The sequence below is a fragment of the Sinocyclocheilus anshuiensis genome, unplaced genomic scaffold (genome assembly GCF_001515605.1).
Source record: "Sinocyclocheilus anshuiensis isolate Anshui unplaced genomic scaffold, SAMN03320099.WGS_v1.1 scaffold1403, whole genome shotgun sequence".
Lineage (NCBI taxonomy): Eukaryota > Metazoa > Chordata > Actinopteri > Cypriniformes > Cyprinidae > Sinocyclocheilus > Sinocyclocheilus anshuiensis.
In genome coordinates this window covers 824,331-840,945 of record NW_015538003.1, presented here as the reverse complement: position 1 = coordinate 840,945, position 16,615 = coordinate 824,331, and the positions used below count along the sequence as shown (strand labels likewise).

Genomic DNA, 16,615 nt, shown 5'->3' with positions numbered 1-16,615 from the left:
CCGCACCCCCCAAAAAAAAAAAAAAAAAAAAAAGGTAGGATGACGGTAAAGTGCTCTCTCTCCCCTACTCTCTGTATGCGTCTCTCGCTCACGCTTGCTTTCTTTCTCCCTTGCTCTCCTCACGGTTACATTCAATTACATAACCAGCTAGCCTGCTAATCTCCATAATCCGAGTCATGCCACAACAGGGCCCCGTACAGAGCTCAAGAACAAAGCCTGCACTAAAATGCTCTCATCTTCCTCTGTGAGAGGCGAGTAGTGGTGAACAATGCTTTTTTAGAAGCTGTATTAAATGTCATTTCCACACTCGGACAAGGCAAAAGTGACTGTCTTCTTTCAGATAATACTTAATAATACATTTAGTGTCTCAAAAGAGGCCCATTCTAATTTCTCATTAAACTTGACAGAAGGTCTTACAGCTTAAAGACCCAATGACATAATCATTTGTTATGGTGCTCTTTAAAATAAGAATGTCTTTAAAAATGTTATTCACAACCTATTTGCAAATCATGTTCATGGCTGTGACATAACTAATTAAAATATGTTTAATAAAATGTTTGTTAATAATGTATTTAATAAAACAACATTTATATTTATTTAAATAATTATGTTTAATACAAGAATGATTAATTACATTTAAGCTCCATGCCCAAGCTTCCTGTTTCATTAGGAAATACTTTTCGAACACTAAATTGCACTAGTCAAGCTCGAAATGCATGAAAGGCTTAAACTAATAACAAACAAAGTTTTGATGAATCATTTCATTTTTAATAAGTTTTTCATTCATAAATTCTATCCCCAACCAATGTCATGCCAAGAACGCTCAAATACACTAGGCTATATTCTTCAGAAGCAAAAGAAAATTCCTGTCAAAACAACAAAAACTAAACCTAGCACTACTGTAAATACTGTTGGCACTGTAACAATTTGCTTACATTCCTCTTTTCTAAGTCACTTTGGATTAAAGTGGCTGCTAAATGCATAAATGTAAATGTAATGTAAATTTCACACACATCTCTTCAAGAAATTCAGCTACAGCAGTCTAAAAAAGGAACTGCACATAACCCATTATTAAAAGCAAATTAATAAAACAAAGCATTAAGCTTTTTCACTGAACTGGCGCGTTGCTCAGAGTACGAGCTGCCTAGAAAAGTGACTGCTCCACTTTTGCCTTGTAGCAAGCCAGAGTCACATTAGGTCAAAGCCAAGTGTTGACGTGTCCTCTTGCTTTCCCAGCACTGCTCTGTTTGGCTCCGATCCTAATTCTTAGAGATATCTGTCTAGGCCTGTAGTGTGCAAACACACACACACCCACATACACACACACACGTATATATCTGAGGCCTATAGCTAGTCTTCACTTTTAGCTTTGACACCTTTGATTCTTGTTTATCTGTGATATGTGTGAGGCAGGAACGAAACACACATGCACAGAGACGCCTCAAACCTGAGAAAAAGAGGCCAAAGAGCATGTGAGGATGGACTTCAACATCAGCCACGGGACAAAGCAGAGATGAACGGATGTACTATGTTCTCTATCTCTCACAGAGGTGGCAAGATTAACTAACAATGATCAAAATGATAACAGTCAAAGTGGGAACGATAAAGTATTATCAGATGTGACTGAAGAAGAAAAAAAACATTTCACCAATCAATATGCTTGTGTGGCTGTGCTCATACATACTAGTACAACCACTGAATATTCACATACATTCACTTCCCAAAGTTTTTGGGGAGAAATAATATTTCAATTTCAAGTCAAATGTGTAATTTCTGAGCCATTAGCAGAAAAAAAAAAATCAGCAGAACAGCAAAAATCATGAAATTGTTCAAACTGCACACCAATTGATAAGCAAATGTTGCTTTTCTGGAGGAAATCAGCCAACAAAAGGCTTGCTGCTAAAGGAAAAAAAAATATTTATTTATTTTTATATTTTATATATGCATCATTTGAAAATATATAATTGAAAATATTGAAAAAACAAAAAGCTATACCATCAAGCCCTAACTGTCGGTCAGAACTTGTCAATCCTCCTGCATACCACGGATATAAAAGCTTTCTTTCTCTTTTGTCCTTCCTCGAAATGATCCCATGCAGCTACATTCTTTTCTCCAACGCAGCCCTCAGATTGTGATGAAGTGTTGCTCTGGTGCGTTTTAAAGCAGCTCCTGCCCTTTATCAAAATAACAAATTGATGTCACTGCATCCCTAAGTGCAAGAGCGGGAAATAATTTACCTATGATTTGACTTTAATATTTCTTTGTTGGAGAAGCACAAGGATTTTAACTCATATCTGGGCTGCGAGCCTAGAACATGATTTTGAGTCCAGGGAGAGTGATAGAGAGATGGAGTATCCAGTCTTGCCAATGCCACAAAGTCCAGTGGGCTATTCTTACAGCTTTCCCCATCCATCCATCTCTCTTTGTCTTGTTTCTGGACACCAGGAGCTTTTCTCAGTGATGACAGCTATTTATGGGTTTATACGGCGTAATTCACTGCACACCGGTCCAAAAAAGGTCTTTTACGTTCATGCAAGAATCACAAACAGATTCTCGTGTTTTGTCACCCAGACTCAAAGAGAAATGTTATCTCACAAAATCAGAAATGAAGAGATTTAGGAGCTTTCAGTGCTGAGATAAGGCGATGGCGGTTTAACACTATAGAGTAATTGAGAATGCAAGAATGCCACAAGTTTCTTTCTATTTCAAGTTCCTGCAAAACAAAATTAAATGCATTGCCACAGGTCATTATTCAATCGCATGTCAGGGAAACAATGAACAATGCATCAGAACCCCAGCGGCATACCTTACAGGTTCTGTTTGCACTGCTTTCTTATTATATCAGGATCTAGATCATCCTTTTTTCCGAGGAAGGTGTTTTAACCTGCAGCTCGGAGTGAGTGGGCGGACGCATGAATCAGAGCTGTCAATAAAGCGACTGAGCGTACGTACACGTGCAGTGATAAACATTCTCATTATTGTCTTGGCTGAGAACTTGAAAGCCCATCAGGGAGGATACATCAACTCCCTGTAAAATAACACGACAGATTCTGTCGTCTCCCGCCCCCTCAACCCACCACACACACATATTAATTAACGACAGCTATATGCTCAATCTGTGAAGATAGCATTCTTCTGTCGGAACAAAATCTTTCTGATTTTAGACATCTCAGAGCTGGGAAAGAACGTGATCTAAAAGCTCAGCTCTACTTCAGGCCACAGGGATTTTGGTCTTTGCATTCAATGCACACAAAAAAAAACAAGTCGCTTATCTTGCAGTATTGGAGAGTCTCCATTACACCACAAGATCTGCGGCATCTTCCTCCAGCTGCGGTCCAGACACACACACTTATATGGGGTGAAAGCTTGCTCAACGACCCTTTCAAACCATTTGCAACACAGAAGATCCTCTTGATGGATTACGGTTCATGAGGAATGCGTCCAGTGACATGCGTCTTTGTGCTTCAATTTAACATTCGGGTAAAGTTGTGGAACATGAGTCGCAGAGGAATTATATTCAGTAATATTTACTCCCATTTCTCAAAACTTACAATACAAATTGAGTAAGTGTGGGAAAATTAAAAAAACATTTCTTTAAGGGCACTTAAGTTAATGATGCTCAATAAGTCTGTTCCCGACCATTTAAGCATTTGTCTGGATATATGTCTGCAGATACTTCTGCACCAGAAAAAGTAAACAAGACATGCATTTGTCCTACAATAACCCAATGCAGTGTCATGTCACCTATAGGGTATCTGAACCAAAGGCACAGTGCTCTCTGTGACATTCAATCAAAAAGAGAACGTCTATCCATTCACAATTTCTTTGCCTGCATCTTCACAAAAGAGGGAATCGTATTTTGCAGTGTTCCAACAGCGGCTCTGGAGAGCAGTGGAGAGGTGTAAATCAGGCACAGCGAGCTGCCTGCAAAACTCGTGCAAGCAGGCAAGGAAGCAACGGCCAAAAAAAATCCCCCGCATCTGTTCAGACTCAAATACAGAATACGTTAAAGCATCAAAAAATGCAATAATGCAATAATTGCAGATAATTGCGGGAAATGCACAACAGAATTATTGATGAACTACATAGCAGAGCTATTTAAAATTGCTATCTATCTATCTATCTATCTATCTATCTTTCAAAAACATATTTTTTATTTATACAATATATTCTAAAATATTTGTTCCTTGGATCAGGGAAAACTACTCTGCAGGACATATGACTTTAGTCTACAACACAAAAACAACACACAACGTAGTATTCCTTACATTCGGATAGTAATAGGCATAACCAAAGAATGTAATCAAGTGTCAGGCTTGTGGCAAAAATCGAATACGACTAACAAATGTATGACTGGAAAAGCACCACCACAGTAGTGGAGAAGCAGAGGTAGATTTAGAGATCTTTTAAATAAACAGCCCGCTGCACCCTGCCACGCCAGCACTGCTCTTCTTGATCGCCTTCCAGTTAGAAACATTTCTTAAAGCCTTCCCAGCAGAGCCGACTCTGCCAAGAGCGGAGGTTCTTCTGAAAATGACCTACTATTGTGACTCCAAACCCTGGGGCAGAAGACAAAAACTCTCTCCCTGCCGGAGTGAAAGCAGCGGCTCTGCCAACATCTAAGCCCGTAACATACAGAAAATAAAAAATATAGATTTAAACATCTGCAAAGGTCAAAATAAAAAAAAATGTTTTCTTGTCAGGTAACATCATTCTGCCTCTGACTCGAACTATGAATTATACGATCTCTTCCAACACAAAGGTACTTGCGGTGCGGAATAAAATGTATTTTGTCTTTGCACGGCTGATTAATCTATTCCTGAGGTTTAAGCTGTTTTTTGTAAGGCTCATTTAAAAAACGGGACTCCAGAGGGTGATTCAGGCACTATACAACAAAAATAAACTTATTTTCTGCTGTAATACACTGGCATGGATGAGAGAGCGAAGCTGCGGGCTCAGGTGGAATTCAAACACATCTTCATAAAGTAAATATTTAGGGTTGCTCACCATTCTCCCCGCAGAGGAACCTGGGTGTGATATGAAACGCAGCCAACCTTCCACAGACATCTCCAGCCCTGGCCACATGAAGTCCTCTACTCATGCCAAGAGCTCGGGCCTTTATAACTGAGGCTACTCTTTGTGCCCGACTCCCCTCCTCTCCCCTCCCCTCCCCTAAAAATCTCCTCGATGTCCTCTAATGAATATCAGCCACTAGGATCAACACATGAAAGCTAATGCTCCACTTAAGATTCTGACCCTTTTTTCCAAAACGCTCCCTGACACAAATAAGCAGCCGAATGTTTGAAAAAGTTGCGATAAATGCAGGCCGGATTGCAAGCAAGGAAGAGCGGGTGATCAAAACGGCTTAATTAATCTGTTAAACGGGCACATTGGGAGCTGCCGCGCTGGGACGCGACCATGACTGTGCCACTCAGGGATGTCATAGACGAAAGTGGGGCATGCATTTCTGAGCTGAGCGAAAGAGCAAACACTCTCTCCTGACAAAAAAAAAAACCCTCGGGCAGGCAGGCACGCTCACACACACACACACACACTCGGACCGAGAGAGGACCGGTGGATTTACACTGCGGGGGTGTTCTGGGCTGTTTGAGAGCCCAGTCGCGGCACTTCAAACACAAAGTGCCCAACCATGGAGAGGGGTGGAGAACATTTCAGTGCTCATTACATCAGGACCTAGTTAGACTGGCTTGCCATGCACATGTAACTAGTAAAGATGAGCAAAACTTACATACTGATATGAATCGTGAAAATAAATAACAGACTATGCATTCATTTAGAGAACAAATCATTTATATATCCAAATCGTTTCAAGCTCAACTGAGAGAAAAGGCTCTCAGTTCTGGAATATTTTGCACGGAAATATTAAAACTAAAACGCTCTTGTAAAAAAAAGCCAATGCAGAGCAGGTCTCATTATCAGCACAATTTCAGATGTTATAGCATTTTGTCGGTCAGTGCAGTCGAGTTAGTGTGTCTCAGAAAGGCTTGACGTTTTTATCGGCCGTCCTCCCCTTTCCCGGGGGGAAACGGTTGCTCTAACGGTATGAATCGATGAGGAATGGGGGCAGGACAGCATGTTGCAAGCTCAGGGGAATAGAGGCTCTCAGATCTCCCACTGATACTCTACACTGTTGGCAAATATGCATATGCTTTAAACTGGGCCTGTCCAAACTAAATTAATTTGATCAGTGAATATCTGGATTACCAAACATAAAAAAAAGATAATAGGCCCAACACTATACGAGTATGGTACATTTACAAAGTCATTTTCAATAAAACAATTAGCAATTGCTTAATACACTGAAATAGTACTGAAGTAGTTGTGCATAGCTTGTCATCTTATATATATACACACATATACATATATATACATATACATACATACATATATACATATACATATATACATACATATACATATATATATATATACATACATATACATACATATATATATACATACATATACATACTATATATATATATATATATAAAGTGCAATACTGTGCACTAGAATCAGTGCACAGTATTGTCAGTTCTAGAATCAGAAAAGTAAAACAAACTAAAAATAAAAACCAAATGTCAACACACTCACTCAGACTACGGCCAGAACCTCTGTGCATGCTGCGCGCTCTCCCTCGAACGCTGCAGGCTGCTACATTAATTTATCCTATCAGCAACAACAGTGAGCCCAAAGAGGCAGTGGACATGCCGAGCAGTTACAGAGAAAACCAAAGGCCTCCACACTGCTGGCTCACAGTACAGCTTACACAACCCAGATCTGTAATGCAGCGGAGATTATTCCATTTCTAAATATTTATCGCAACCTGTAGATCAAATGTGACTTATAAATGTTCAGGTGGCGCACACTATTGTTTAATAAGTTTTAGGATTTCACATTTTTCAGCGAAGCATGATAGTTTACCTTTATAATTGACAAACTACATTTGGTAAAGTTACACAACTCCAAAAGTGGACTATGGTTACTTCATGTTTACACAGTATTTAATGAGTTTTCTAATCAAAAGACTGAAACAATTATAAGACTGAAGACCCTCTGAACAAAAGACTGAAACTGTTATAAAAAAACAAAAAACACAGTGAACACTGAAACATAGCTCCATCTAATTTATTTAATAATAAATTTAAGCGCTGGAGGGTGAGGCGTGTATTTGTACTTTTGCCTGTTTGAACACATTCACCAAGACCTGAAAAGTACAATACATATTTGTGGGACTTAAAAGCCCGAATCCTAAATGTTTTCCAGGCAGTTATTCAAATAAAGTTTGATTTGAACAACGAACTTCATTATACCACAAGATAAAACTGCCAGCAAAAAGTTTGACCTTTACAAAAATAGCTGTTATTTACATATTTTCTGTGTCAAATTGACAGGCACAATAGATTGTCATTATGTCTGTCAGTATGGGCGTTTTTCCGAATCAAGCATATGGAACAACTTTCTTACCGAGCAGAGAACAAAAACTTTTTCTCCTCACAAAATTCTTCTTTATTATCTACAATTGCTAACTTGCAACAATTTTTAAGTTGTAGTTTTATATTTTAATTATTATTATTATATTATTATGTACGTTTATAAGATAAAAAGTGGACATTGGTTAATCAGGGGAGTGCCCTTACTAAAACGATGTGAAATTTAAAACAAACCGAAGTAAAATGTACTTTTGCAGTAATTTTCTCATCAAAGCCAAGGTCAAAGCAATCATCAGCCATCTAAAATCCTAATGACTCATGTCAATATACAGCAAGGCAATTTGAGACAGTAAAGTGACCTTAAAAACCCTCTGTACCTGCCTCAATTCAGACTGCTGACAAAAATACTTTTAAAATACTATCACATTTACTTAAAGCCTAGGCACCATCACAGGGCATAAAATCCTAAAGCATTTTCTAACTGATTCAGCTATCACAATAAAAATGGGATTCAAATAAATTGATAAATTACAGGCCAAAGGCAAGATGTCTGGCAAGTCAATGTTATTATTTCCAGAATGCTTTTTATCTCTTTTGACAGGCTGTCTACAATTGAACAGACTAAAACATATTTCAGTAACCATATTTTTCCTATATCCTATCAATTGAAAACGTAAAAAGCGCACAAGAAAAGAGCTGAAATCACAGTAATAAAGTCCGGGTTGTATAGATAACATCCTAAATCTCCATTAAAGATTTATATATTTTGTAACCAATTAAACAGTCAAAGTTTTAACAGTCTTGACAGAATATAAACATTACTAATGCACTCGTGTGACGCTACGCATGAACTGAACTAGTCCTGGTATATATGTGCACATAGGCTAAACTTATACATTTTTAATCCACTCCAGATAAAAAAAAAAATACACAAAAGTGAAGTCTATAATATAAAATAATAAAAGTTGTACTTTATCTTAACTATGACCATGTAACTTTCTTCTCTATTTTATGATTAAAGCTGCACTTAAAACTGTTTATGCACTCAAATATCTACAGCACACAAACTCCATCTTAAATACAACGATAAACAGCGACTCAAATTACCTCGTCAAATTGATTTTCGACTTTGTGTTTACATTGTAAAAGGTAAATAATAGAAATCGTAACAATCCAATAAACTAATATTCACTTGAGGATACGGCTTGGTGTTGTATGAATGGATGTTAAATAGGCAAAGAGAAGCAGAGTTCTCAACCCGCCCTTTATGAACTGAAATCTCGTCGCGGATCAGGAGAGACACAAGTTCGTTCAGAAAGACACAAACAAGCACTTTACCTGAGTTAGACAGAGAGGAGAATACATCATGTTGAAAGGGGAGAGCGTGACTTGAAATGTGGCAAAACACCGACAAGTTAGAGGATCATTTTTCAACGTTAATCATGGTAAGCCTCATCATGATTAACACTTCCACCGCCGCCACTTCTGACTTCCACTTCGAGTCCGTTAAATCAAGAGACGCCCGGCAAAAGAGAACGCGCAAACTCTGTACACGTTTGAAACCACACTTTGCAGGCAGGAAAACGCGTGGGGTGCTGCAATCTGTTCCATTTAGGAAATGGTGGGAGAAAGAATCAAAGAAAGAGAAAATGAAAAAGAGGGAGGAATGAAATGACGTTATGAAAATAGCCCATCCCAAAGAAAGTAGCCTACTTGAAGGAGCAAGAGAGGCTAACTCTGGTTTCCTATGTCCAGGGGCATCCGTTAAGTCCGTGAAATTAACAAAAAAAGTTATTTGCCTCGGTTTCTGATGCTCATATGGTGCGAAACAAAGTGGCAAACGACTTTCTCCCCTGTTCGCCAGTGCGCACGCACCGCTCTTCCCTCTCGCGCTGCTACAGCCCGGACGCAGAGACGTTCTGCGCGCGGGTGAACCGCGCGCGTATTCCAAATAATTTGACTGCAACACGCACTGCTAAAGTAGCGATTAGAGCCAGCCTCGCGCGGACATTGCGTCACAGAGAGCGCACATGCACGCGTCCATTCATGACAAAGGCTTATCGCTTCATGTAAATTGAGTGGATAAAAAAAATCAGCCCGCGTAAAATACTAGAGCCAGTGCCTGATAAGGCTTATGCACCTTTACAACTGTACATATAGGAGATGTTTCAAGTAAACGAGGGAACTTAAATTACTGAAACGCTTTTTTTTTACTGAGGCTATTTTCTCTTCTATTGCATATTTTGCCGACCAGAAGCTTTTATAAAGTCACTGCAAGAAAATAACGCGCCTCGGTAACCATAATCACCAACTGACAGCGGGGTGGTGAGTGGTAGCTTCCCTAAAACTATTCTTGTGGATTTTTTTTTTTTTTACCTATAACCCCTTGTAGAAATCAAGTTTCACTGTTGGAGTGACCACACGGGAATCAAATAAACTAGGCGTCAATTGACTTAAATTAAAGTGTAAAACCAGGCAGGCTATTAAAACGAACAGTGTAAACAACACCTGTTATTTCTCTTGAATGTGCACTGAAGGCACTGTGGTGTGAACTATGGCCAGGGAGAGAACTCACTGCTGGCACACCGATGTCTCAAAATGTCATAATTTTGCCAATAATTAAAGAAACAGTCATATCCATAATTTCAAGTATTTATCCTTAATTTGTTCTGAAACGGCCACATATTAGCATAATATTAAAAAAAAGAGAGTAAGATTTCAATAAGTTGTAGCTACAATACGCATGAACATACAGTATCAATATAGCCCTAAACATAGAACAATTTTAAAAGTTTGAACTTGTTTTACGAATTTAACGTACAGAGACAAGAGGAGGGAATCAGGGAAAGTCTTCCTTAAAGTACCTAAACTGAAAATATCCCCGCAGAGAACAAATCTTAGTAGCCTATATAAGATTATCATAATTAGTTGTTAATATAAGTGCAAACTGTATGGCAACAACAGTGACTAAGATAGCTATTAAGCCCGTTGTTGAATGTCTTCCCGTAAAGGGCATACGATCCTTTTCTTACTCTTAGAAAGAAAAAAAAAAGTAATGTGGCAGTAACATAGTACTTTGTCAGATGTCATATCATGGTATTTTAATACATAACATAATGCTGAAATCCATGTAGCATCGTATTTACATAGCCTAGGCTACTCAAAATTAAATACAAGAATGCTCAAGAAAACATGGAAGTTGTAGTAGGCTACATAGTATCAAGCTTCCTTGGCTAAAAGGCTACTATTTCTGTAAACAGCCAAGCCGAGCCAAATCAATTTTTGGCACCGTCTCGTGAAGCCCGTTTACTTTGTTTTATTTATAGATTAAGTTTGCTACTGCTACGCGAAAGTGACAAGTAACTACAGTTCGTAGCACTTTTTGAAACAATGCCGAACTCCCGTTTGTGACTACAACACACGATCTGAGCCTTCTGCCGGGGAGGGAGCGCCTCTGTCGGTGTAGATGTTAAATTCATGCCGGCGAGCCTGCGGCCATTTTCTGCTGAGCAAACTCTACTGCTGGGCATCTGCGTCTACTGGCTTTAAACTTGAACTTGGCCTTCAGAGTCCCGTGGTTAACACACGCACGCACACACACACACACACCTTTTTTTCTTCGGCTGTCACAAAACTAATAACTTTCATTACGGGAGAAAAGCCAAATCGCTTGGTAGCTATCTTGATCATTGCGCGTCTCAATAGCGAGAATAATACGCCAGCATGTGTAAGCCTTTCCCACAAAACCGTACGTTTGGCCGAAAACCAACGAGAAAAGGAGTAACCGGCTGGTAAAGAGGAGGCAGGGAGGAAACCGAAACACGGCGCCTGTGTGTTGATGATGACATCAAATTTGACTTTAAGAGTGCACAACTCGTGATCTCCCTCGTCTTTTGGAGCAACGACACAAAAATTATGAAACGGATTTGTTAACGTACCATTTCGAAGCGAAACAGCCAACCTCCCCCCAAAAAAGTTACAGTTTAGAGGCTTTTGTAGTTCTGCTGTTCAACGCTTGGTCATCTCGTCGGTTGCTTTTATAACTCCGTATCCATTTATCTTCGCAAATAAGTAATCCGTGCTCTTCGGATGGGAGGAATAAACCCGGACACTGACCAAATACAAAACGTCCCACGCGAAGTCTTCGAGCCTCGTCCAATCCGAAAGGTACAGAAGGACACAATATTTTTACAGTAATGCGCGGCTTGCTGCAGAGAGTGCACTGGCTGGAGGTGCTGGCTGTTGTTTTGGTCGTGTATCTTTAATTTACAGTGCTGACTCGTCCGTCTCATAGCTTTGCAGCATTGCACATGAAGCGCGCATAGATGTCCTTGTGTACAGAGAGGAATCAATGCCTCGTCTGTTCTTTTGTTTCTTACAACACGAATAGCAACACAGACGGTGTTCTGAGCTCCATACACACATCTTACAGTCCTCGCGGAGAAGGAATTGATGAAATACGGGGGTGACGTGTGTGTGTGTGTGTGTGTGCACTGGAGCCACTCGTTTAGAAGAACTGCACTTGATGGCGTAGTTTATACAGTATGTATAGGCTACATTATATATGGGTCAGTGACGTAACCCTCATTTTGGTCCGGATCAATAAAGTTACTAATAAATATAGCCTATTAAAATGCAATTCATGCTAAATGGATTGAATGCATGCATCCATGCATATAGGCTATGACGATCATGTCGTTCATTTCTGTTCAGGTCAAATGGAGTAGCCTAATCCTAAAAATACTAATTGAGATACATGACCCAAAAAGAAATAAATAAAGAAAATTAAAATCTTGAAAAATGTTTAAAAACATTTTTTTTTTTAAATACATTTGAGTGTATTCAGTGTTCAAGTAAAGTAGCTATTTTAGTAGACTACGTTTGACTTGATGGTTAGCCCACTTTATTATTTTTTTCAAAAAGAAATTGGTATACAAATGTATGAAATCAACATAAGAACTTAGTACACTTGTCTTAAACTTAAAAAAAAAAAAAAATTATAACCCCAGAGATCCTTATTTGTCATTAACCCATATAGTGATTCAAGGCTAAGAATGTTAAACCGGTTTGACAAAACAAACATTACATGTTCCAATAACTTCAAAACCTGATTTGAGAGTAGTGCCAAACCTGTTTCCAAGATAAACAATAGGCCTATATCAATAAAATCTGTTTTGTGCGCGTGTGCGTCTGTTTTGTGTGGATATCACTTTGGGCATTAGCATCTAACTTTACAATAAGAAAAATCATTATTTAAAAATGATTTCACTTTGGGAATATGTTAAAGTGAACAAACGTCGTTACAGCCTTTGACATGAGATCGTGTTGCCAGTAGGCTATCGCTTGAATTTGCGTTTAATCTATTTTAAGTCATTAGTGCTCAGTCAATTGCAGTGTCCTTACGCGACACCTTACTCTCATTTTAAAGGGTCACAAGACGCCTTGGGCATTTCAGAACATAAATAAACTGACAGTCAAGTAGGCCCATAGGGAAACGAGCTGTATTTTATGGGCTAGGTAACTTACGATTTATGCATGTCTGCAAAAATCAGATTCTTTTGAAATGCCGTAACAAGGAATAACGTTTCAGAATGACTAATTTACATGAACTGTGCTTTTGCTGGCACAGAGGTTTATTGAACTTAGGGGTTTACGCCTCTGTGCTTTTTCATAAACGTACACAAAGTGTGGCCTACTTGTGCAGTGCTCAAAGAGTAAACTTTATTGAATAGTGTTTTTTTTTTAAGTTGTAGAAGCTGTCTTACTTTTCTTCTTCCTTGAAAAAGCTGCAAAAGCTCCCTGAACTCTACAGCCAAATATTTAACCTTAAGTTTCGAGTTCCTCATCAGACACTATTTGGTCAGAGCCAAGAATGATAATAGTTTATAGGCCTACTCTCAGTAGACTGGCGGTTGGTAACTCTTCAATTTAGGTGATCTGATTAAACATTGTAGTTTAAGACTTGCTTATTCTTTCCATCACATGTATATTTGCCGTCAACTGACAGCATTTTTTTGAGAAATACCTTAAGTGGAAATGTAATAAAATTGATATAAAATATTGTTTTTAAAATCGCATGGGTCAGTATAGTAAATAGCAATGATTAGCATATGTTTATCCTATTTAGAAGAACGAATATAAAGATTTTAATTAAAAAAGTAAACTATAGCCTATAAATGAAATTCGTTTATTTGTTATATTTTTAAAAGCGTTTTAAAAATGTTTTAGGGTTATTATTTGCCCTTATTAATTTGCCCGTTCCAAGCAAAATTTAAGACCATGAAGAATGAAGCTAAATTATAAATATTCTACATCTGCGCAAATTTTAAATCTCACAGACAAGTTGAGGTATTTTTTTAATACATCTGTATAAATATGAGATTACATACTTTTATCTTCAATAATTTTTAACACAAATGGAATAATAGTATGGTAGGCTATAATATGCTGTTCCCATAATTATTTTCCCTCAATAAATAAAATACACTTTATTTTACTTTATTCCTTAATTGAAATAACTTTTTGTCCGCGTGGTAAAACTCTCTATATAAATAAAACGCTAGAACTATATAAATAAATATAGATGCTACTTATGCGCTAACGTAAGCTCTGTTAAATGTTTTTTTTTACATGTTATTTTAAAGGACCTAAATAAGTTTTCCCCGTTTCCAACAAGACTTCTCCAAAATCCACGTCCTCGTGTATTTGTTGGCACCTTCAAATGCAGTCGCGTATTTTGGATCCTTTGGACTTGGGTCGCTTCATTTTCCAGGCAAACGCTCTTTTTGTTTCTCCCACAAAATAGCTTCTGAGTCAAAAAATACCGACTTCTGCTCCACACTCTAAAAACAAGCATATTTTGTGCTAAATATTTTCACAATATTTATAGGTCTTAAAATTACATTTTGGCGTATTTAAAATTTACTGAAAAACATTTCGGTGCTGATCTTCCGGTAATTGCATAAATTACAATTTATTCTTATTTTATGCATGCATGAAATGATGACAGTATTGGAATTTGTTATGACTAAGAGCACATAAAACTGAAGTTCTAACTTTATACAGCATGATCAGGAAACACACAAGGCACAAGTACAGGCTTTCACAGAGACAAACACACACATCCCACACATGAAAGTTTCAACAACTGGCTGACATACACAAATGTACTATTCATGTATATATTTTTTACTGTCAACCCTGAAAGACAAAGAACAGGCATTTAATCCAGAGAAGAGTGGAACTGTGGATAAAAGAGCAGCACTGGCCACAGCAGGGCAGATACCAGTGTTGGGAAGGTTACTTTGGAAATGTAATAGGTTACAGATTACAAGTTACCCTATTCAAAATGTAATAGTAGTGTAACTTTTTCAATTACTTTATTAAAGTAATGTAACTGATTACTTTTGATTACTTTTTGATTACTTTTCTAAATTTCTAATGAATGTTTATTTGCAACTGTTAATCATTTTCAAACGTTTACACCATGCAGGGTTAACCTTACAGTAGTGCTCAACAATGTCAGACTTTCAAAATCCTTCATCACTTGAATTAAGATGATCAAGTTTGAACACATCCACCACAAAATCAGACTTTAGTACCACCTTTTACTTTGAGATTGATCTGAAGTTCAATGCAGATTTAAAATCATAAGAAATAGTTAATAGATAAGAAATCGATTTATTAGAGATTTAATTATCGAATGGCGAATTCGGAAATAATCGCTTTAGTACATTCGGCAGGCAATTATACGATAATAATATTAAAATAGCGGGCCAAAACGGCTGCCAGGCCACCTAACTGATTACAGTTACATTTATTTTGTAATTAAATTACGTAACGCCGTTACATGTAACTAGTTACTCCCCAACACTGGGCAGATACAATATACCACAGAAAAACTGCAGGTTTGACTGCATGATGTGCAAAATCATCTCTTCAGAGTGAATCATGTTTTAGGGAACAATAGCCTATATGACAGTGTAATTGCAATAATTTTATTTACAGCAAAATTATGCAATGCAATTCTAATTCTATTCAAAAATGCCATTTTTGACTAACTGTATAAAAGTGCACTTATATATGCCAGATGTCTATGTAATTTTTATTGAGACAACAAATTGCAGATGAACATGTATACAATGAAAACTAACATTTCTAATAGAAATGATGTGTCATTTGCATTCTCCTCTAGTTGAGTGATTATATCTAAAAATAATGTAAAAATAACCTGAACTAAAAATATACCCATGTATAACGTGAACAAGTGGTGTGTTGTTTTACTGGACAGATAAAATCTCTGGCCTGGACACTTGGACAAAGTAAAAGAGCTATATAAAACAGTTCATTCATTAAAGAAAGAACGAGTAATAAAACTTCCCCTTCTCTTTCCTCTTTTTCTGTTTGTATCAGGAGAAATCAGAAAGTAAACATTCAGATATTCCACAGCTAAATGAACTGCACATGTTTATTTTGTTGATACGTGAGATCTGATAGATCATATGTCATCTAAACCTATCTCATGAAATGTTTGGGGGAAATGTGTTTGGTCTGTTTTTAGCCTCTTAACTCACCCAAGCGCGTAAGTACATGATCTCTGAAAAAACAGCCTGCGGGTTAGTAATCGTTCTGACTTATAAAAGTGGGCATCCTCAAGAGGGCAGACCAAAAACGGCTGTGATACCGCTGTAGAAAACATTCCAAAGCTCATGCAGAGGTTTACCAAAAATTATATCACCTCATTCTTATTAATGTGATTAATTCGGGTTCCATATGGGGTGATTTATGGTATCTAAAACTATGTAAGTCATATATAATTTATCTGAAATATACCAAATAAATTATGTATTGCACCCTTTTAATTTGAAAGGAAACATTAACTATGCGAGTATATGGATTTGGCTATATTGTAGAGCTGGAACAGTCGGATCAGCCAATATTACAGATAAGGTATCTGGTGTATCAAAAACTGTACAGTGAGTACTGGGTATCAATTACTGCCCCTATCAAGTGTTCTTTGCATACTACAGTGTCATGCTCCTACTAGTGGTGAGATGGAAATACTGCAGTATATCACGAATAAAGTGTGTGGATATGTTGATGCATCTTAGCAACAATACTTTCAATTTATCAAAGTAATACCAGTCTAAATTACCATCTAA

The 16,615-nt window shown here is 37.6% G+C and overlaps 1 protein-coding gene across 5 annotated transcripts in view; it reads right to left on the bottom strand.

Moving 5' to 3' along the window:
* nfic (nuclear factor I/C) overlaps nt 1–12,094 on the bottom strand; it is a 113,886-nt gene extending 101,792 nt beyond the window's left edge. For 3 of the 5 annotated variants that reach the window (XM_016471585.1, XM_016471601.1, XM_016471577.1), the window contains exon 1: nt 8,793–9,376. In XM_016471585.1, coding sequence (XP_016327071.1) covers nt 8,793–8,822 — 30 coding nt within the window. In that variant the 5' untranslated portion in view covers nt 8,823–9,376. Of the gene's footprint in view, nt 1–8,792; nt 9,377–11,392 lie in introns of those variants that run through there. The other 2 variants (XM_016471568.1, XM_016471595.1) reach the window with 2 other exon arrangements.
* Nucleotides 12,095–16,615: the final 4,521 nt, after the last annotated feature.